The following is a 22170-nucleotide window of genomic DNA, read 5'->3' as shown; positions in this document are numbered from 1 at the left end:
AGCAGGAGATCTGTAACTCAGGCCTAGGGGAGCCCCTCCAGAAACAGGAGGCCGATGCTCTGGGGATGGCTGCAGGTCTCCTTAAGGCCCAGCTAAAATCTCAGGGAAGCCCCTCCACCCTGGGTGCAGGTGGGAGGAGGGGGGCGGTTCCGGTGCCCGCCTGCTGGTCCTGACCGCCCCCCCTCCAGCCCTAGGCTGCGAGCGCGATCGCCTGTCCTTCAGTTTCTGCGAGACGCTGCGCCTGCTGGGCCGCTGCCAGCTGCCCACCGTCCGCACCCAGTGCTGCCGCTCCTGTCCCCCACCCGGCCGTGGTGCCCCCTCCCGCGGCCGTCAGCGGGTCGCCCGCCGCTGACCCACACCCCGGCCCCCCGCGGCCAGGATGCACAGCCAGACCGATGCACGGACCTCAGCGCCCAGCAGGACCTCAGTGCCCAGCACGGGCTGCGGTGGAGCCCCGCCCCTCGCGCCCTAATGGTGCTAACCCGGCCCCCCGACAGTGGCAGGCTGGGGACCCTTCCCCCTCAGAAAAGGTATTTTTTTATTCTAACAGTTTGCCTAACATTTATTATTATTATTGTTATTGTTACACATAAACAGGCATCTGCCGTTTCGAAGTACAGCTTGGCTTCCTCTTGGATTAGGGGAATTTCAAGTCAGAAACTACACCTCTGCTGCGGCCGACAGCATCTTTCCATCTGCTCCTCTGGGAGGCCCACAGGGGAGAAGGGAGCAGAGCCCATGTGGGCAGGAAGGCCTGAGGGAGCAGAGCGGAGGAGGGCTTCCTAGAGGCGGTGTGTGCAGGGCTTCAGACGGCCGGGTAACAGGCGGCAGGAGCGTTTTCTGGGCACCAGGCGCAGCCTGGCAGAGGCCCGGGGGTGCTGGTCCCTACTCACAATCCTTCCACACCTCCACTTCATGCCCCCTGCCCAGGCCCCCCAGCCCTTTCCCCCATGTCCCCACTCTGCGGTCTTCACCAGAGACTCGTGTTTCACAGGGATTGAGCCACACGCCCTTAGAGGAGCAAGGCCCATCTGGTCACCAGCAGGGACTGCCCCCTGGAGTGAACCCCATGGACACATCCCCGGCCCCCTCTGCTTCATCTGTTAACTCTTAACTCTTATCTGCACCAAAGGGATGGAGGGAGGGGCTGTCTGGCCAGACTCACCCTTCTCGGCCCCCACTTGTCCCTTTCTTTCATCTTCTCTGTACTCAGCGGTGGGGCTGGGCCAGTTGAGGCCAGGACGTACGGTGGCTTCTTCCTCACTGACAATCTCAGGCGCTGGGCTCTTGCTATGTTGACATGTGGTCCGGCTCCCCAGCACCTGCCACGCCAGCCCTTCCCTGCCTGCCACACTTAGATCCATGGAGTCAGACTGTGGTGAACACACCAGGGAGCAGATGCGCATGAGGTGCTCTGAAGGTGTCCCGGGCCCTGGTGAGGCGTGAGGAGGCCGGAGAAGGCTAGACACTGTCTCCAGGAAGTGACCTGTGCAGGCGCCAGCCCTTACCTCTCACCGTGAGCCTTGGACTGGACCGTTTTACAATCTGCTCACAAGTCCTACTCCTGGAAGGGGTTCATCCCTTTTCTCCAAATGGGGGACCACCACTCATTCTAGTCTACGGTGTCCGCCGTTCACAGACTGTGATGTGAATGGTGGTTCTGGAGCTCTGCGTGTGGTGGCTACTCACAGCTTGGGTGTGTGTGTTGGGGGCAGAGGGGGAACGAAAATCACTCCTTGGGGACTGAGACCAAGAAACAGTACCAGAGGCTGAAGCAATCAGCACGTGTCTGTCCCAGGGCTGGCCCCTCCAAGGGTCAGAAGGGTGCTGGAGTGCCCAGCTCTCCCATTTCCCATTCTCTGATCGCACATCACACCCCTATTTAATCATCAACACACTCCATGGGGCTGGAGTGAGTACCCCATTTTCAGATGAGAAGCCCAAGGCTCTGAGAGGGAGGTGACTGGCACAGGGCATATGCCCTGACTACAGAGGCCTCAAGCTCCCGTCATCTCCTGCTCCGAGCTCTGGGCCACCTCTAGCAGCTGACCCCTCTGACCAGGTAGGAAGATGGCCCGAGCAGGCCCCACGGTAGCTTTGCACAGAGAGCAGTCTGGGGCTTGCGTGAGTTCAAGCGTCACTGCACTGTCTGAGAGTGGAGGGGTGTCAGGCTTGCTTCCTGTCTGTCTGCAGCAGCCCGGCTGGCCAGAGGATACCCTGGAGACCCATGATGTGAGTAATGTCTTCCTAGGGATTTGCACTGTCACAAGAGCAACCCCTTACAAGGGACAGGGGGCAGGGCCTCTACTTGTGGGCCCCTGACCCACACACTGAGCGGGGGCTAACACTCAGGTCCCAGTCACAGCTGTGCCACTGCTGTGTGCTGTGACCTCAGGAACCCCCCAGCCTCACTGAATCCGTGTCCCAGGATACAGACTCAACAGTCTGCTCTGTCTGGGAATCCTCACTGGAGCTCCCCCCCCTCCCCCGCCACCATCACACCGTAGAAAGACATTTGGTCTTAATCATTCTCGTGTTTTTCCGATGATGGGGGGTGCGGGGAGTGGTGTCCCAGGTGGCAGCTGGGACTGAGCTGTCAGCCTAGGCAGGAGGCAAACAACCCATGACTCAGGCAGGGCACGTCACAGCTGGTGGAAGGAGGGGTGCTTGCCACCCTGTGGCTGGGGGTTGCTCCGGACACAGGGAACTCCAGCTCCTGGCTCTCGGCCAAACCCAGTGCCTCCAGCCCTCACCTGCAGCTTGGCCATGGCTTCAAGGGCCTCCCAGGCATTCTGTCCCACCTGCCCAGAGCAAACCAAAGACAGGGATGCAGAAACACCCAGCTGGAAGGTGAAGAGCCCCCCACCCTGCGCCCCCCCCCATAAGCCCTGAGGCACCTTCGAGCCCTTGGGGCTGAGTCCCATCACAAGTGACTGTAACTGCATTTCAAACCAGAAGGTTATACAAATTAGTTGTTTATTTTGCCTTTTAGTATGACAATTCCAAAATTTAACTTGAAGATAAGCACAGAAGCTGCTGTGACATAAAAGGAAAGAGTCACTTGGCAATGCCCCGAGTCCTCCACTGCTGGCATCCAGCCTCCTGCCTGCGAGGATGGCCCCAGGCATGCCCAGCTGCCCAGAGCACAGGCAGAAAGGCAACACCGTGCAAAGTGAGGAGGAGGGATTTGTGCAGTAATACATTTAGTTTAAAAAAAAAAAAAAGGACTGGCTATTTGCCTAGAGTACTTCCTATATCAATATAATGTAGAAACCAGAATTGTTCCCAGCACTCAGCAGTCTTGGCTGCTGTCGGATAGCTGTCGGCATGACTGCAAGTAGCCCCGAGGCTACCTGGGGTAAGAAGTGGGCCCATGCATACATAAGGAGAAGTCAGTGATGGTCAAGGCTAGAGGTCAGAGATGGCACAGAGGTGCAGAGCGATTCCGGACGCTCAGGTTTACATAAATACGCACAAAGGAGTCGTGCACGCAGAAGAACTTGTTATATAAAATAGATGTACATAATCTAGAAAACCGTGATAAAAATAGCCTATAAAAATATAAACTGTAGTGACAATATACAAAAGTATTAACAAATGTTCAACCCACACAAAACAACTCACCAACATGAAAGCTGGCAGTTCCCACCTGGTGTGATGAGCACGGCTCCCCTTGGCCATGGTGTGTGTGCCTGGGAAGCAGGCTGGAGGCTGCCCCACCCTAGGCTAGCACCTGTCAGAAGGGCCCTCCCCATGGGACCAGCAGGGGAGGCACTGGAGGGTACAGAGCAGCTCTTTCCTCAACAGCGCAAGGAGAGGGGAAGCATTGGCTCAAAATAGTGGGACCAAACCCTACAATTCTGGAGGAAGGAATCAGCTCCATCCCGTCCCCAGTCTGGAATCGGGCCAAGCATTCCCTCTCCCTCCCTCTAGACACCTAGCGCTTTATTCCACAGAGGAGAACCTCCTAGCAAGGGTTCCTGGTCCACTTCCTCCACGATCTCTCTCTCTGCTCTCCCACGCCCACTGCCTGACCACCGATACTAACAGCCTGGAAATACTAACACGCCACCACCGCTCAGGGCACGGCTGACACCGGCCGCACACAGCTGGTCCCTGGGCCCAATTCAGGTGCTTTTAAGATGAGTCTTTTCAAGGCAGAACAGACAAAACAAGCATATTCCTAAAGGCAGCATTTTAGCCCACAGGACACAGCAGTTCCAGGGGGAAATCAGCTTGGAAACTGAAGTCTCAGGGAAGCTGGAGCTGACCTGTGGGGCCCCAACCCCATTCCTACTGCACCTCCTGGGCTGCTGGCCGCTAGGCTGACAGCAGGTGTGGGAGGTGGGGGCCGGGAGCCCCAGTGGTCCTGCGGGGGTCTGTGCAGAGTGGCGAGGCCGCAGCCCAACTCACAAGGCAACTTCCTGAAAACGGCAGGCCTCAAACAGCTGCTCCCAAAGACCAAAACGATGATGAAGTATGTTCCTGACACCTGAAAACAGACGAAGGCTTTTGGCTACATACAGAGGCCAGCTCCCTGTACACAGTAAGAGATCAAATTAACCAGCTTGACCAAAGAAAAGTTGAGCTTAAGCCTAGTACGCTGAAATGCCACCCTAGCTATGATACTGCTAGAAGGTTGACAGGAAAAAAAAAAATGCTTATGAAAAAAGTGCTGCTTCAAACTACACTGCTTCAATAGTCTGTGTTTTGTATCAACTAAGGATTATTTCCAATTTTTTCCAGGTAGTGTAAAATTTTCTTTCCTATTTGAGTAATACTGTCCAGGAAACATTGTCTCATATCTACACGTCAGGGATGGTCCACAGAGTGATTAAGCAAAAATAACCTTCCTTGCGCAAAGCCTCTTTGCAGGCCTTCAAAAAGGTAGTGCTCTAAGTCCCAGAATTACCTAGGCAGGCTCACATACTGGGAGCAATGGTGACCCCACAGGGGAGGCCAGCTGCTGAGAACAAGGATGCCCCCGAGTGGCAGTGGGGAGAGGACGCATCTGGGAGGGCTCGCCAAAGCTTTGACCTCAAGTGAAGGTTTCCCAGCCCAGGCCCTGGCAGCCGGCCTCCTGCCGTCCCAGCCAGACACCCTGGCTGTTCCCGAGGAAGCCACAGTTCCCAGCTGCCCAACAGCATTCACTCTGCAGCTGCACCGTTGCCCTGCAAAGCACCCCCGGAAAAGCTCCCTCCGTCCCCTCAACCGAGGGTGGGCCTGCTTTGTAGGATGACGATCCACAGTTTCCTTGGAATCCCATCCACACGGGTAGAACGAACCAAGGGTCAACTCTCAGGTGGAAAGAAGAGGTTCGCACAGAGCCTCGTGGAGCCATGCGGACAGTGAGCGTGTGGTGTCTGGAGAGCCAGCAGGTTGGGAGTTACTGTTTGAAAGGCTGTGCGTGGAAGGGCAAAAGCTATCCCAGAAATGGGGCACGGCCAGCACCCTGAAGCCACCAGCAGAAGGTCTGTGGGCTTTCTATAGGCCGTTTCTGAAAAGGATGTGCTTGCTTTCCTAAGGAAGTTCCTTTATTCACACCAACCTTATGCCACCCAAAGCTGTCAGACTCTGGCCCAGGAGTGTGTGAAGTGCAGTGGGCACCCTCCACAGCAACTGTTTAAAACACGGCCCACGACAGCCCACGACGTACAGGGGGTACCACGAGGGGAGATGGCCCACGTAAGGTTCTCTAAGCACAGAGTCACCAACAAAGCTGACAGATGCTGTAAATAGGCTCTTGAAAGTTGCCAGCTGTAAGCCTAGCGATGCACTGATCAGGCGGAAAGCATGACGGGATACGAGTAGCCACGTGCCATGGCGTGAAGACGGCTGTAAACAGATTAGACCCCCACCCCGAGCGGAAATGAGAAAGTGCAGTGTGGCTTTGGACATCTGCCCAGCAGACTTCCAGAGACCACGGATGTTACATTCTGGCTTTGAAACGAGCAGAAACATCTCTGCAGTTCACCCTTTTGGCACACTTTGGTTGTGAAGGCAGGAAGAGCGGCGTCGCGGGCTGGGAGTGGTGGCACTCAGGAGTCCTCCTCCTCGTCGCTGACCAGCTCGCCCTTGTCAGGGCTGGTGTCCCGGTCACGCAGGAAGTCCTCCCGGATGGCCTCCAGCTCCGTCAGCTCCAGCCGGACCTTCTCCAAGTGGTAGGTGCGCCGGTTCCGGATCTGGCGCAGGGGGAATGGGTTCAGGTCCCCAAAGGAGATACCGATCAGCTTCCTGGCAGGACACAGCACAGAGACAGAGCATCAGGGGGGCTCAGGCGAGAGCTCACACACAGCACTCATTTCAGCCCAGCCTGGAGGCCTGGGGGTGTGGGGAGGCGGACCCCGGACACCACGTCGAGGGCCCGATGTAGATATGTCACTCGGAGGCCAGCGCTCACGCAGAGGCTGCAGGGGCAGCCCCCGAACGCCGGCCTGGATCCAGACGCCAGCTCCACCGTGACACGCTCCCCATGGGACGCAGAACAGGGAAAGTGACCCCCCTTTCCAGCCCCCAATTCCTCACCTGTACGTTCAGATAACAGCGGCGCTGCCTCCTGGGCATGGGGTTACTCAAGTTGCCACCCGTGAGCACAAGGACGGGGTCTGGCACTTGCTCAGCGATGGTGGGGGCCACGTGCCTCTGAGTCCTCGGAACCAGCATGAGGCCTGGCGCAGGGTGCGCTCAGAAAGGCTCTGTCACTGGACGGACTGACGCGGCGTGAATGGATGCACGGATGCCCGAGCAAACCTGGGGATAACTGTCAGACTCAGTGGTGTGACAGGTGTCGTGTCAAGACGCAGTCTACAGAGAGACGTGCAGTTTGTGGGTTTCGTACTATCCCCAGGTCAAGGCACCCATCTACAGTAAATACTTTAAAATCACGGTACCTTGCCCCTAACCACTGGCCAGCGGTTTAATAAAAACAGGACTAGAAAGTGCCCAAGGCCTGGCTAAGGGCTTCCAGCGCTAATCACGGCAGCCACAGCCGTCTGGTGTTGTCACAGAAGCCGGTTCCTCGCACACTAAGCCCCCGCCTCCCTTCTGCCGGCCCCAGCAGCAGGGATCTAAGGCCTGGTGCTCTTGCAGACCCGGGAGAGGCTGTGATGAAACAGCAGTGTCACAGGACTTCCTCCCCGCCCGTCAGAAAACAAACCGTTCGCTCCTGCCGCTGCCCCACCACGTGGGGTGCTTTACTGTGACGCGTACATGCCCTTAGCATCCCTCCCTCTTACATACATTGTCAAATTTTATTTATTTATTTTGTTTATTTGGCTGCACCGGGTCTTAGCCGTGGCATGCGGGATCTAGTTCCCTGACCGGGGATCAAACCCGGGCCCCCTGCCCTGGGAACACGGAGTCTTAGCCACTGGACCACCAAGGAAGTCCCTCCCTCTTATATTTTTAAACACTCACACCTTAGACATGCTTCACTCCAAGCCAGAGGATGCTCCTGCAAGGAGGTAAAGGGTCAGAAAGGCTGGCTTTAAGAGCCGAGCTCCCCAGAGCATATTCTAGAACTCGTGAGCAGGAAAGGCCTACTCAGTGTGGGTCTCTGTGAAACAAAATGCTGGCTGGGGACTGGGAACCAGGCCTGCATGACCAGCCCCTTTTCTCCATCAGCTATTAGTCACAGGCTCCATACACCTGAAATTCAAGTGTCCAGGCCCTTCCCTGCTACAGAAAGCCCTGCATTGGATTGATACTGTCCGCTGCCTCCGTCAGGCAGCCACCGTCAGCGCAGGCTGGGGCAGCGTGGGGGACCACACACCGCTCTGCCTCGGGCCTGGCAGGTGCGGTCCAGAGATGAGAAAGTGCCCTGTGTCAGCTACATTCAGAAGACAACGCCTGGCGCGTGCGAGGCCCCGGAAGGTCCTGATTCAGAGACGGGTCTAATCTCGTTGCACCGCACCCCTGACCACATCTCACTCAGTCGCCTGCCTCCTCCTCGCAGAACCAATCAGGGCGCTGCAGGTCGACGCTCCTTGGAACCGCTAGTCTGGGGAGCTTATTAAAATACTGGGGCCCCAGTCCAGAGGTGGGGCCAGGGCATCTGCAGTCCTAACAACACCCACAGGTGATCCCGCCGCACAGGGAACTCTGGGTCCAGTGGACGCAGACTTCCTGCGGCAAACTGACAGGAAACTGCACGAAAGCCACTCACCAGGTGGCGCTGCAGGAGTGCGCAGGGCTGACCGTATCCCAGCCAGGCCCACCACCCCTTGCGTCTCTGCCACCCGGCAGCACTGACAACCCACACAAAACGGTTAGGGGCTGAGCAGGATGCCCTCCACACGCATTAGCTGTTGGAGTGAAATTCACTGAACGCCACTCCTGTCATCTTGACCCGAAGTGAGATTAACCAACGCTCTCAAGGTTCACCCCAGGACTCAGCATCAATCTTTCACAGGCAAACATTATTCTTGGATATCCTATTATTGTTGATACAGCAATAAGCTTGAAAACATCTTAAAAATCTACTTCCCAAGTAAAAGATCCTAACAATGGTGGTGACATCCAAGGAAGCCAGGTGTGGCCTCAGCCAGCACCTTCTCCCAGCGTCCACCTCCCTGGTCCCTTGGCCTCACTCAAGAGAACCACAGGGGAATGGTCCTCCTTCCCCCCTCTCCGGCCCCACATGCTCTCCTGCCACGAGACTCCTGCAGCCCCGGAGCCCTCAGCCCCTCCTGGCTGACCAGAGGCCTGGACGCTGCCCAACCACCTCTCCCTACCTCAGCCAAGGAGAGAAGGCCTCCCTCCCCGTCAGGTGAGCATATCACGGTGGGAGGGGGGGGGAACTGGTGTCTGTCAAGTAGGTTGTCACCCATCAGTGGATCAAGGAATCAATTGAGTGAGTCATGACGAGCATTTTAAATATGCAATAAACAGTGTATTTAGAAAATATATCAGAGGGTACAGCACAGATCTTTGGCAAGCACTGGAAATATTTCAACAAATTCTTTTGTTTCAGTTACATACACTCCAGTATGTGTGTCCTAGGTTGTGAGATAAAATGTTCTTATTATGGGTGGCAGTCAACAGAGTTTGAAAAACATTAATAAGCTCCAAATGTTTCTCAGTCAAAGGACTCCTGTGGTTTTCAAGAGGCCACAGGTCTGCTGCAGGGATCCACTCCCGTGCAGTACGGGCAGCTCCCAGCACCTCGGCACAGCGAACGTTAGCGCTGCCTCCGTGGTTCGCAGGGACGTGCGCCCTCACTTGCCCAATCTGCAGCAGGCCCACAGAACTCCCCTGGAGAACCCAGCCTTGGTCATCGGGGCCAGAGCCGCTGCCAACTGTAGTTCAGGGGACACACGGACAACGAGGGTGGCTCAGAACAGGCAAAAAGTGTGTGGCTGGGGAGCGAGGGGGTGAAGAGATTCCCGAATGCTCAGCTGCCCAGGCCAGAAAGCCAGGGGACTTGGAAGTTCAAATTCCTTCTCCACCCCCTTCAACCTGCCCCCTCTTTTCTGTCTCTGGGGGCACCTCGCTGCAGGCTACCACCTCTCTCGCCGGGACCCCCTGGGCTCCTGCTGTCAGTCCTGCTCCAACCTGACGTGCCCTTTTGGTGTCTAACCCTGCAGGAACTTCCCAACGCTCAGGATGAAGCACAAGGTCCTGGGCAGAGTCTACAAGGGCCTTGACAGCCCAGCTCTGCTCCCGCCCAGCCTCGATCCCTGCCGCGCCAGCCCCACCCTGGCCGAGCCACTGCGGCAGTTCCCCCAAACACGCCGTGCGCCCACAGCCCTACGAGCACACGGCTCCTGAGTCCCTCTGCCCGGGCTGCCCACTCCCCACCACCCCTGCCTGGCCCAGGTCACCCGGCCTTCCTCTGGCACTTGCCCCATCCCCGGGCTTCCTCCACCACAGCTCTGAGCAAACCAGGCCGTAACACTTCCCCACAGGTTCTTCAAGGACAGGGCGTGTTCCTCATCTACCATCCTCAATGCCTGGCAGAGGGCTTGCCGTGTGGTTCATACTCAGCAAGTGCTCACTAGACAAATAATGTGCTTTGGTTGCGGGGATTTATGTTTGCTGAATAAAGGATAAAAGCATCTTTCCTCTTAGCTCCTCCCTAGTCTCTGGAGGCCGCTCCTTTCCCCCTTTTCCCTGGGAGGAAGCACCCTCTCTCACCACTGCACACCTGGGAAGGCTCTGGGTCTGAGACGGCTGGGCCAGTCCGTTCTCGAGGAAGCAGAGGTCAGGATCCCTGCCCGCCTGGACGTCTGGGGATTCCCCCAAGGACTCACCTAGCGTCAAGGATAGTGCGGGTGAAGTAACGGAGATACTTGAATATGGACATTGAATCTTGCAATTTCAGGATCTCCTCTTCCTTGTATTTAAAAAGTGCCAGGGCAAAGCGGAAGATAACCTGTGGAAAGGACAGGGAAATCTATGAGTAGAGAAGCACCGTGGCTCCAGGCACCGGCTCCAGGGATGGAAGGCCTCCCTGCACGGCCTGCCCTGGGGCAGGCACTTGACCTGAGGTGCCATTTCCACCAGTGCCTTTCTTAATAGAAAAAAGTTTTCAACTCTTTGGTGGTTTTCAGCAACACTTCAGCCCAAACCAAAAATTTCCTTAAGGAGTAGAATCTTTGTGGAATCCTTCCACATTTAGCTCACAATTTCTAGTCAATAAGCTATATAGAACTAGAAATAATTTTTAAATTAAATCAAAACCAGGGTCCTCTGACTCTGAAACTCTTAGAAAGCTCCACCTCCAGAGGCAGTTTTTATCTCACCTACTGAAACTAGGGTCTGAATTTCTGACTTCTGAATATGGTGAAAGAAAATAAATTTTTTTTTTCTACTGATTTGTTTCTGGGTCACTGTGTTGAGGCCAGAGGGAATGGACTCCTGGTGGTCCTGCAAGTTCAAGCAGCTTTGGAACAAATTGCTTCGCCCACATGTAAGGGCACGGGCTGGCTTGCACCAACCTGAACTTTTTCTTATTTAGAAAACAATATTTACAGAGTTTAAATAGATTATCTTTCTCTTAACATCCCTACCTGTGGCCCAATAGGGAACACTGTTTAAGCCCTGGTTGAGAATTCTTTTCAATAATGACAGACTAGATTAAAAAGTTGATAATGTACTGTACTGGACAGAGTGTGAGGTAATATACACACTCAAACTTTGCCGGTGGGAGTAGAAATTGGTAAGGCCCTTCCGCAGGGCAATTTGGCATTCTTGATGAAAACTACAGGGTCCTTGGATTCTGAATTTACCCTGGACCTAGCACTTCCACTTCTAGGACTAAACCTATAGATGCACTTGCACCTATAGAAAGACAATTATAAAGAGTCATGGCAGCACAGTTTGAAGTGGCAAAAGGCTGCAAACAGTGTGAGTGTCCATCATCAGGGGACTGTTATGTAAATTTCTGGTTCATCTGTAGAAGGAGATACTATGCAGAGTTTAAAAAAAAAAGAGCCAGATCTATATGCCCTGATATGAAACTATCACCAATAAATAATAAATTAAAAAAACATATTTTAGATATACATAAAATACCTTGAAAAAAAGATACAGTACATTGAGAAGAACGGCTAGGAGACTGGGGATCTCTTTTCTACTGCACGCCCTTAGTTATGTGATTTGAGTTTATCATGTGTTACTCACAAACTGATTTTTCTAAAACATAAAACAGATTGGGTGGGAGGCTTGTGGGCAGTAGGGCTCTGAAGTTGCCCCCCCTGAGTCTGCCCCTGATCCTCTGTTTACTCTGGGCCTCTACGTCCTCATCCATACAGTGGGGATAATACCGCCATCTGTTTGACAGAAGTTGAGGCTCAGACTGCAAACCATCAAAGCCCCCATGCCTGGCACAGGGTTTGGCAGAGACTCAATGTTTCTGATAAACGAGCAAATGACTGCAGTTTCCTGCGACCCCAGACCAACCTCCAGCAGCACCTGGTGCTGGGATCACTCTGCCCCTCGGCACCCTTCCTGCGTCCCAGCTAAGCCGGCCACTCTGCTGCCACTGCCGCCGCCCATGGAGTCATGCAGCAAGCAGACCCACCTTTGGTCCCTCGTAAAGGAAGGAGTCCCATATCTTAAAGAGGATGTCACTAACGACGCTGTCCACAAACACCACCAGAAACCAGTTGAACGTGATGAGGGTGTAGTCCACTTTGTACTGTTCAAAGTGGGCATGCAGTCGAGGCAGCTTCTCGCTCATGAGGTCTCTGAACACCCGCTGGTCCACCTGGAGAGGGAGCAAAGGGGAGAAGTGTACGGGGGCTGCCACTGCACTGAGCAGGCCATCCGGGGCCCCGGAGGGGCTGCAGGCCCATCACAACACACAGCAGCACAGCTGTTCCAAATGCGGGGCGGGCTCACCCCAGAGCAGACTGCTCTGCACCCACCCTGGGGTGAGCCCGAGAAGCAGCTGCCTTGCACACTGCAGGTGCTCACCAAGTGCCCCCTGACTGTCATCCTTTCCACAGGGTATGGGGGTGGGTTCTGTGGCCTGAAAGCCACTCCTGTACTCAAAATGCCCCATGAAAATGGGCTGCCGCAGAGCCGGTGGTGTAGCCGGTCTTGCTAATCCACGTGGAAATACAGAGGGTGCTGCTGCAAAGGGCCATATAGCCGAGTCCCGGGCCAAAGAGGAAGTGTGATATCACCACATCCATTCACCAAATATTTACTGGGCTGCGTGGGGCAGTGAGGGAGCAAGGACTCCAGAGTCAGCTGGACCTGAGTCTGGCTCTCGGCTCTACCACTTTCTAGCTGGGTGGCCTTGGGCAGATTATGTTCTAGACAGCTCTGTGCCTCATCTGGAAAAGTTAATGATCTCTCTCTCCCAGGGCTACTGTGAAGATTACATGAGACTTAGGTAAACACATATCAAAATAGGTGGCTGTTACCCCTCCATGCTCTGTGTCAAGCAGGGGCCAGGGCTGGGCAGAGAGTTGAATCAGGTTCAGCCCTGACCTCTAGGAGCTAAAAGACAAGTGGGGAAGCCAGATGTATGGACCGTTACGATAGCTGTGGCCACCAGGGCTTGGTAGAGATGTGTTTACAGAGCATTACAGAGCCCCGGACAGGTCCCAGCCAAGCCTGGAGGAGAACAGTCCTGCAGTGGGAGCACAGGATTCTGGGCAGAAGGGGTGAGAAGGACGCAGCTCAGCCCAGCAGAAGCACCAGGTCCCTGAGGGGCAGACCTCACCTACAGGCCAGGGGCTTTTCCAGCCTTTGTCTGTGACCCACAAGAAAATATACATCAGCCATCACCTGGTCTGTGTGCACAGAAGAGAAACAAACTCACAAACAATACTTAACCCCACAAAGTAGGACAGTTCTACTCTATTCAACTTAATTTGATGAAAAAAACAAAAAAAGCTAGTGCCAATCCCGATTCCTCATGTTTGAAAAACGCAGCAGGCAATGAAGGAGAAGCGTTAAGAGGCTTTAAGCAGGAGAGTGATGTGGTTGGATTTGTCCTTTAGATCCATCTCTCCACCTGAAACAGGGGGCCAAGCTGAAGGGGAAGCAAGGCCCCATGGAGGCCCCACCACACCCGGGGCAGAGGTGATGAAAATCTGAACCAAGGAAAGGTGGTGGGAGGAGAGGGGCGCCTGGATCAGAACTGTGTAGAGGTAAAGTCTGTATGAACCTACGGACCCCTCTGCTGTCAGAGGTCAGGAAAAGGGGTGCTCAGAATACACAGGCTTCCCACAGGGGCACAGAGAGGGCAGAGCGTGGTTCCCTGAGGCCGGATCACAGGAATGAGGGCTGGGCTGGGGGAGACTGGGACACGCTGGTGCCCGAGGGGCATCTGCAGCAGGATAACTGCAGCCCACCAGAGACCCGAGGCTGAGGCTCCAGGGCCTGGGTGGAGTGACGTCACCTTAGGTGAGTGGTGAAACCGTGAGAAAGAGACCAGCAGAGGAAAGCAAGCCACAGATGCACAATGGGCCAAAGCCAGGCCGTCCAGGAACGAGAGCGCAGTGAGGAAGAGCCAGCTGCACGGGAAGTGTATCACCTCCTTAGCGTTCCCTGAATGGTACACTGTGAGGGGAGTGTGAACCGGTACAACCATTTAGGAGAGCAATCCGGCAACACCCAGGAAACAGGAAGCCTCACCCTACAGCAAGCTTACTCCTAGGAATGGATCCCAGAAAAACCTGCCAAACTTTCACCTGCATATCAGTCAAGGTAAGATAGAAGATGTGATAATTCTTGGGATTACTGGGATATTAAAATAACTAAAAACAATCTAGATAAATGTTAAAATGACATTTTAAAATGTCCTTTTTTTAGGACAATCCAAAACTCTGAAAATCTGAATTGTTTATCCTTTTAGGAAGGTCTGCTTTTTAAAAAAAATATACAAGCCATTATAGTCAAAAATTTTTTTTAAAAAAAGAATGTTACATAGGTTCAAGTAGGTATCATTGGTTGAAATTTAAAATTTTAAAAGTAACTTAAAAAACTAAAAAACATTATTTTTTACAGAAATGATTCCAAAAAATTGTAAAGTCACCCTAGGGTGCACAGAGGATAAAATACAGGAATCATGGTTGGAAACATACATTTTTGTCCAGTTTGCTTTCTGACTAGAAGAGACAAAATTTTGAAGATCTAAATTTGCTGAAATGAAATATAATTAAGTTTTCTTGGAAGACTTAAAAAACAAAAGTATATAAGAAGTTATAGGACTTCCCTGGTGGTGCAGTAATTAAGAATCCACCTGCCAATGCAGGGGACACGGGTTCGATCCTTGGTCCAGGAAGATCCCACGTGCCGCGGAGCAACTAAGCCCGTGCACCACAACTACTGAGCCTGCGCTCTAGAGCCCGTGAGCCACAACTACTGAGCCCGCGTGCCTCGAGCCTGTGCTCTGCAACAAGAGAAGCCACCGCAATGAGAAGCCCGCGCACTGCAACGAAGAGTAGCCCCCACTCGCCGAAAGTAGAGAAAGCCCGCGTGCAGCAACGAAGACCCAGTGCAGGCAAAAATAATAAATTTATTTTTTTTAAGTTATAAAACCATCCCATAGTGTGCAAAAAGTATCAGCCTCTCACCTTCTCACCCACATCCACTTCCCACCTCTGTAAAATTCTGATAGGTGGACCAACAGCTGAAAGGCAAGTTGTAAAAGCATCCCACGCACGCATGTGCGGTAGCCACTCTGACAGGCCACTCCTGGACGTCTTCTTCGGCCAGCTTCCCTGGAGGCCCAGCTCCTCCCACTGGGCAGGGTCAGCATCACTCACTAGTGATGGGTCTTCTTTTCTGCTGCTGCTATTCCATCCCTCAACATTTAAACAACGACTACATATTTGCACACACTTCCTGCTTAGCACTGGCCAGGGCTGGGGACAAGAGACAACAGGACAAGGTGCTACTTTTAAGGGGTTATAAACGGGCAAGGGACACAGACAGCTGACCATTGGACCAAGAGATGGCGATGTGATGCACTCTGCCCAGAGGGACTGGGCTGAAAGTGCCTGAGAGGAAGGGACCAGTCAGCTGGCCTTGAAATGGGAGAAGAACGAGGCACACACCTCTCCTCCCAGGTAGGTGGCAGATGGTGTCTTGTTCTCGAGGCTGCCGGGTGCTTGGCAGATGGCTGGCGTGGGGCAGGCTGCCAGGGACACTTGCTCGGGCCTCTGTTCAGCCCCTCTCAGCTCAAGAGGACGTGGAATGACTGTATTCATCTCTGTGTCCTCAGCGCCTAGCGAGGTCCTGGTGCACAATGTGCACTGAACTGACGGAGAAGCTGCTGAGCATCTGGGCTGCAGCGCAGCGTTAAGGGGCTCAGGCACTGGGCTCTGGCAGGAGGCAGCTGACAGCGATTCGCAAAGTACAGCGCTGGGGGCTGACTGCACACACAAAGCCATCTGCATTTTAAGAGTGGCCTTATGCAATGTCCATCATAGGAGAATGGTTAAATACCTCAAGTCCATTCACCCAATGGAATATTACAGCCACCAAATACGATGGTTAAAAACTATATAACTGTATGAGAAAATGCTCATGCTGTCACGTGAACCAGCCAGGATAATCAGTCTCTCAATTTGGATACCTAAATGTATTGGGAAAAAGTAAAAAGTAAATATATCAAAATGCTAACTGTGATTCTCAAGCTGGTAGGATAACAGGTGATTTTTCATTTTCTTAATATATATTTCTGTATTACCTAACTTCAGACAGCATCTATTACTTTTAAAGTCAGGGGGAGGGACTTCCCTGGTGGCGCAGTGGTTGAGAGTCCACCTGCCGATGCAGGGGACATGGGTTCGTGCCCCGGTCCGGGAAGATCCCACATGCCGCGGAGCAGCTAGGTCCGTGAGCCATGGCCGCTGAGCCTGCGCGTCCGGAGCCTGTGCTCCGCAACGGGAGAGGCCACAACAGTGAGAGGCCTGCGTACCGCAAAAAAAAAAAGAATCCACCTGCCAATGCAGGGGACACAGGGTGGATCCCTGGTTCGGGAAGATCCCACATGCCACGGAGCAACTAAGCCTGTGCGCCACAACTACTGAGCCTGCGCTGTAGAGCCCGCAAGCCACAACTACTGAAGCCCACACGCCACAACTACTGAGGCCCGTGCACCTAGAGCCTGTGCTCCACAACAAGAGAAGCCACTGGAACGCGAAGCCCTCGCACCACAACCAAGAGTAGCCCCCGCTCGTCACAAGTAGAGAACGCCCACACACAGCAACGAAGACCCAATGCAACCAAAAATTTTTTTAAAAAACCTTAAAGTCGGGGAAAATGTCTCTTTAGAGTTTACATTTATGTTGATGTGACAATGTGAGGCAAATTTTATCTTAAATTCACATACTTAAAATAGGTCTTCCCCTTCTGCCTGTAATAAAACTATTAATAATAATTTTATTGAGTTTTCACAGTGTTCTAATCATATTAAACTCTTCTAATGCATCATCTGATTTCAACCTCAGACACTCTATAAGAGGAGAATATGACACTCATCTTACAGACAGGGAAACTGAGGCACAGAGATGTTAAGTGATGCGGCCAAGCTCCACAGCTCCAGGACAGGGCCTGTCTTCCAACCCGGCCATGTAACCCCGAGCCCAAGCACACTGAGCACACCGAGCACTGATGTGCTCAACCACGCCTCAGTGGGACTAAGAAAGATCAGTGCTTCATTTTTCTCATTCAGAAACACTGAGTCATCTGAAATTTTTTTTTTTTTCTTTTGCGGTACGCGGGCCTCTCACTGTCGTGGCCTCTCCCGTTGTGGAGCACAGGCTCCGGACACGCAGGCTCAGCGGCCGTGGCTCACGGGCCCAGCCGCTCCGCGGCACGTGGGATCCTCCCGGACCGGGGCACGAACCCGTGTCCCCTGCATTGGCAGGTGGACTCTCAACCACTGCGCCACCAGGGAAGCCCCCACCTGAAATTTTGAAGCTACTAGCTTCCAGGTGTCCATGAACATATAAAACTTTCTTTACTGACCTCTTTATTCGCACCTGACTGTGCCAGCTGCCTCTTCCCGCTGCTGTTCATTTCCTACTAGTTTACCCACTATCTTAACAAAAACTAATCTCTAGTTTAATTAGCAAAGTGAAGCGATCACAGGGAGACCAGATGGGCTTCTCCGGGATCAGGTGACATCCATGTAGCTAGGACAGGAACCCAAAGGAAAGCCCGCTCTGTAGGAAGGGCAAAGCTCACCCTCCTGCCGTCCTCCCACAGCACTCCAAGAGGCAGTGGCGGGGCAGGGGGAGAGCCTGGGCCCAGAGCCACAGATGTCTGAGGCCAAACCCCAGCTTGGGCTCTCTGTGGTGGCACCTCAGGCAAGATGCTTAGTGGATTTGATCCTCAGTTTTCTCCCAAGTAAAATGGGGATAACCATACCTCCACTCACATGGCTTTGTGCAGCTGTGTGGCTGCTAGCAACGGGCTGGGGCTCCCTTTCCCTGGGCAAAGAGCTCACGTGAATTCAGACACTCACTTCTGGGTGCGAGAGACACTAAAATGAAAGACAGGGCTGCAGCCCTTAAGCTGGAAGACAAGCAAGCACGCAGGACGACCCAGGATGATAACCACCGTCACCGAGGCCTGGGCCAGAGCAGTGGGAACGGGAGCAGGCTCTGAAGTCAGCTTTGGGAAGGCGGGAAAGTATCACAGAGGAAGGGGCACGTGAGCTCAGGCTGAGCAGCAGCTTTCTAGGGAGGTAAGCGGGGCAATGCCATCTAGGTAGTGGAACTGTGTACAAAAGTACACAGAGAATGGCGTACCACCAGAGGACAAGGGCTCCATCACAGGGCATGCTGCGCTCCCAGCAGCCCAGCAAACGGGCAGGTCAGGGTGTGGAAGGAGGCTGGGCTCTGCCCGGAAGGCGGGGGGTGGGCGCGGGGGGTGGTGAGGATGTGGCTGAATCTGTGAGTGAGGCGGACAGAAGGGCTGGGTGAGTGAAGGCAGGAAGAGAGGAGATGAGGCAACTGCAGTGATGCAGGAGAGAGGATGGTGACCTAACAGTGATGAGCGAATGAGAGAACGAATCTAAGAGCCGCCAGGCGGTGGCAGTGATCAGAAACAGCAACTCCAGGGACACAGAGAGAGAGGAAGGAGTGGTGCAGGCTGACTCGAGTTCCTGGCCTGGGGAACTAGCGGGTGAGGGGGCAGTACAGGTGGTAACAGAGGGCAGTAATGAGGATCCCTCCAGAGGCAGAAATGCAAATAGAAAGTAAAATTCAGGGCTCAACTAGGCAAACAGAAGCCACGCTAAACATTTATAACAGGGATTTACCCAGGGCAACAGTCACACTGGTGACGGAAAAGCTGAGAAACCAAACAGTTGATAGTGAGGCAGTCCAGAGGCCAGGGCAGGAAGCCACCCCCAGGCTGGAGCAGGGAGGTCCCCGCTGGCATGAAGAACCCGCCAGACAGGAGCTGGCACCACGGAGGAGACAGTCACCGGAAGAGGCAGTACCCAGGACGGAGAGGGAGAAAACTGCCTTCAGCTGCCGCGCCCTCCTCCGCTGACCGACACAGGAGCTGGGAGACAGCCTGCGGGCCAGCTGTCAGGACAGGAGTAGAGCAGTGAGGGCAAGGAGTGGCTGTGAGCAGGCAGGCCAAGCACTGGCACGAACCTGGAGAAGAGGATGCAACGAGCACAGACACAGGCACAGCTGCGGTCAAGAGAAAAAAAGGCTCTTGGGCAGGACTGGACCAAATGTCAGACACAGGAAGAGGGCTGCCAGTGGGGAAGCAGGGAAAGGCCATTACAGAAGCCAGTCACGGCAGCACCCCCAGCCCAGCAGAGGGAAGAGATGCCCTGGGCTGCAACGGCCAAGGGTCTGGTCCAGGGTCGGGACTGTCCCAAGTGGAGACAGAACCCCTGGACTCTCCCAGCCCACATCATCCTACCCGCCCCCTGGCTTCAGACTCCAGGCGTGGTGGGCATGAACTGTGCTTGTTTACATCTCCTGCTGTGGGCGGTACTGACAGCCCCAGCGCTGCCCCTCTGGATCCATCACCACATTTGTTTACAGAAGCCATGTCGCCCCCGCTGCTTCCAGCCAGTGAGTGAGCAGGGAGGGCACTAATGCAGCCCGTTCCCACTGAGATGTGTGCACCTTGAACAGGTGACGTTGGCTTGAGGACGCCACACGGGCCTGGCCGAAACTTTCTCAGAACCTCACAGTAGGCTGGGATTTTTCCCACCTACCCAAACCTCCTTCCTTCCCCTGGTCTGGGGGTTCACGGGGCCTTCCCAGTCCCTCCCCTAGATCCTTCACAGGTCTTCTTCCTCAGAATCTCTGGCACATCTGCTTCTGCCTTGGTCTCCACTTCTTGGAGAACCCAAGCTAACACACCAAGCTCCCCAGGCACCCCTGGATTGTGACTTAGCTGGCCAGGCAGGCCGAGCCCAGGGTAGACAGTGCTGAGCAGTGACCACAGAGCAGGTCTGCAGGCCTGGTCTGTTTCTCTCTGGATGTAGCAATCACTCTGCTGGCTTCCAGGGCACTAAGTGAGCCTGACCCGGCACTTGCTCACAAGCAGCCCAGCCCAGTCTCCAGGGCAGGCCCAGCCTCGGTGTGCACCTTGTTCAGGGGTCCACACACATGGAGCCTCCCCCACCAAGGCTTAATTCAGGCCACATTTCAGCTCTAATTCTACAGGTTTTTGACTTGAAGCACAATATTTTTAGAAGTACCTGGGATCCTAAAAGAGTCTTTGTGTAATAGTCTCGAGGCATGAAAACTTCCACTATGGTGACTAGACACCAGAAAGCGTCTTCTTGTTCCAAGTATAGGAGGGCCACTGCCACCAATCTACAAGCAAACGGAGAACAAGGTGAGCTCCAGCCTCCTAGCCCAGACCCGGGCAGCACGGCCCGTCTTCACAGAGGCCTCTGCAGTATGCTGCACTCTCTCACGGCCACAGGAACTTCTAGTTCTCCAAGAAAGAACACTAAACGAGTGTTCCTTGGCGAGGGTGGCATTTCCTAGTTTGAGAAGCAAAGCTACATCCACATTCCTTCATTTGGTTTTGTTTAAAGATGATGAAATTGTCTCCCAATGAGCAGCCAGCCTCATTTTTTAAAATGTTTTCACGATAAGATTTTCGCTAATGCAGCTAATTCTTCGAGTTTTTTGTTCAAGAAGTTCCAACTAATCCTTTTATGCACAAAAAATCCAGGGGTGAATATAAGGGGAAAAGAACACATGATGGTTTAAAAACAACTTTCTTGATACCAGTCTACTTGAAACGGGGCTTCAGACAAATGAATCACTGCGGTGGGGCTTTCTCAAAGAACTGCATCCACGGCACACACGTGGGGTGGGAAAGGGGACCGTATGTATCACCTGTTACGTCACTCACAATGGAAACTTGGGTCTGGCTAGTTACATGGTCACCACTGAGAGGTTACTCATCCAGTAACCCCAGGTTTGGCTCTGAGCGGGCATTCAGGGCAGAAGGCTGAAAAGGAAGAGGCAAGAGAAAAGTCCCCCTCTACATATCCAAGAAGCTCTGCTCGCGACATGAAGCTTCTGCGCATCACTTACGGAAAACCCCAGAGTCGCTTCTCAGAATCTGTTTTTGTTTCCTTCCTTGGATAAAATTATAATGAAATCTCAAAAGGTTAAAAAAAAAAAAAGAACTGGGAAGGGGATGCCTTGAGTAGGCATGAATGGGATGGAGAGCAGAAAGGTTACAACAGGTAGAGATGGACAGGGAGAGAAAACCAGGACATGCACAGCACCTGCGGACGCCAGGAGAAACGGTAGAGAGACTGAAAAGAGCAGAGCCTTTGACGACATCACTTTTAGTTAACTGATGTTCCAGATGACAGGCCTGAATCACTGAGGAAAGGCTAGCATTCTTCTGCTGAAGTTCTGGGTTCACAGTTCTGTTCTCATGTACAAAATAATGTGGAGAAAAAAAGTCCAGTAAAACGGTTAAAATTTAGAGGTCCTAATGGCGATGGTACGGAGAAAGATTTAATTTTCTGGAAAGTCTCCTTATGTGTGGAACAGCTGATTCCATGACAATGTCAGATAAATGGGGTGCTACTGCACCCCTAACAGGCATGCTCGAGTCCTCGCCAAGATCCCTTAAGTTTCGGAGGTTTTTAGCTTCCAGGAATTTTTAGACTGAGTATACAACGTGAACTGTGCATTTAAGCAAAACAAGGCTGCTTTGTTAGGCCATAACTTATTTACAGGCTTTTTTTTTTTTTAAATGGGGACCATCGAGGAGCAGCCACAGTCCCTTTTACTTTCAGGGCCCAGAGAGGGCACCCTGTCCATGACTTCCTGGAAACCATTGGTTTCAGGTCTTAACCAACTAACATTCCAGTTTAAAAGCTTTTCTTCCTGCAATACTCTCATTTCAGATGCAAATAGATAGCCCTTATCTGGAGGTCAGTATCCAGCACAGATGAGGATTAAAAAGGCCCATGAGCTGCCAGAATAAACTTCAGCATTCAAAACTCAACGCATGCACTTGACTTAAGGAGAACTGCTAAAGGTGGCACACGGAGCTTCTTCATTCTTTCTCCATGTTTCTAGCAAGCTTGGTTACCTACTTTGATTACACAGAGGAATATAAAAGGACTCTAATGACAGCAGCAGAAGTGCACCAGCGAGGTAAGAGACAGACGGGAGGTAAAAAGCAGCCACAAGCACTCAAAGTCCAGTGATGGGGAGCAGCTCCATGGAGAACAGACCTCAGTACCTCCCG

At 53.3% G+C, this 22170-nt stretch overlaps 2 protein-coding genes across 2 annotated transcripts in view; one reads left to right on the top strand and one right to left on the bottom strand.

Moving 5' to 3' along the window:
- Nucleotides 1-494, top strand: part of ADAMTS7 (ADAM metallopeptidase with thrombospondin type 1 motif 7) — a gene marked incomplete at its 5' end in the record, with an annotated part of 56950 nt that extends 56456 nt beyond the window's left edge. The window contains one exon of the mRNA XM_082648576.1: nt 195-494. Within this exon, the coding sequence (XP_082504702.1) occupies nt 195-352 (158 nt within the window). The 3' untranslated portion in view covers nt 353-494. The remainder of the gene's footprint in view (nt 1-194) is intronic.
- A 2483-nt stretch (nt 495-2977) lies between these two features.
- TBC1D2B (TBC1 domain family member 2B) overlaps nt 2978-22170 on the bottom strand; it is a gene marked incomplete at its 5' end in the record, with an annotated part of 87269 nt that continues 68076 nt past the window's right edge. The window contains 4 exons of the mRNA XM_082648390.1: nt 2978-6234; nt 10251-10372; nt 12023-12208; nt 20141-20258. Of these exons, the coding sequence (XP_082504516.1) occupies nt 6039-6234; nt 10251-10372; nt 12023-12208; nt 20141-20258 (622 nt within the window). The 3' untranslated portion in view covers nt 2978-6038. The remainder of the gene's footprint in view (nt 6235-10250; nt 10373-12022; nt 12209-20140; nt 20259-22170) is intronic.

Source organism: Grampus griseus (assembly GCF_964374135.1).
Source record: "Grampus griseus genome assembly, chromosome: 2".
Classification (NCBI taxonomy): domain Eukaryota; kingdom Metazoa; phylum Chordata; class Mammalia; order Artiodactyla; family Delphinidae; genus Grampus; species Grampus griseus.
This window is presented reverse-complemented; position numbering and strand designations above follow the sequence as displayed.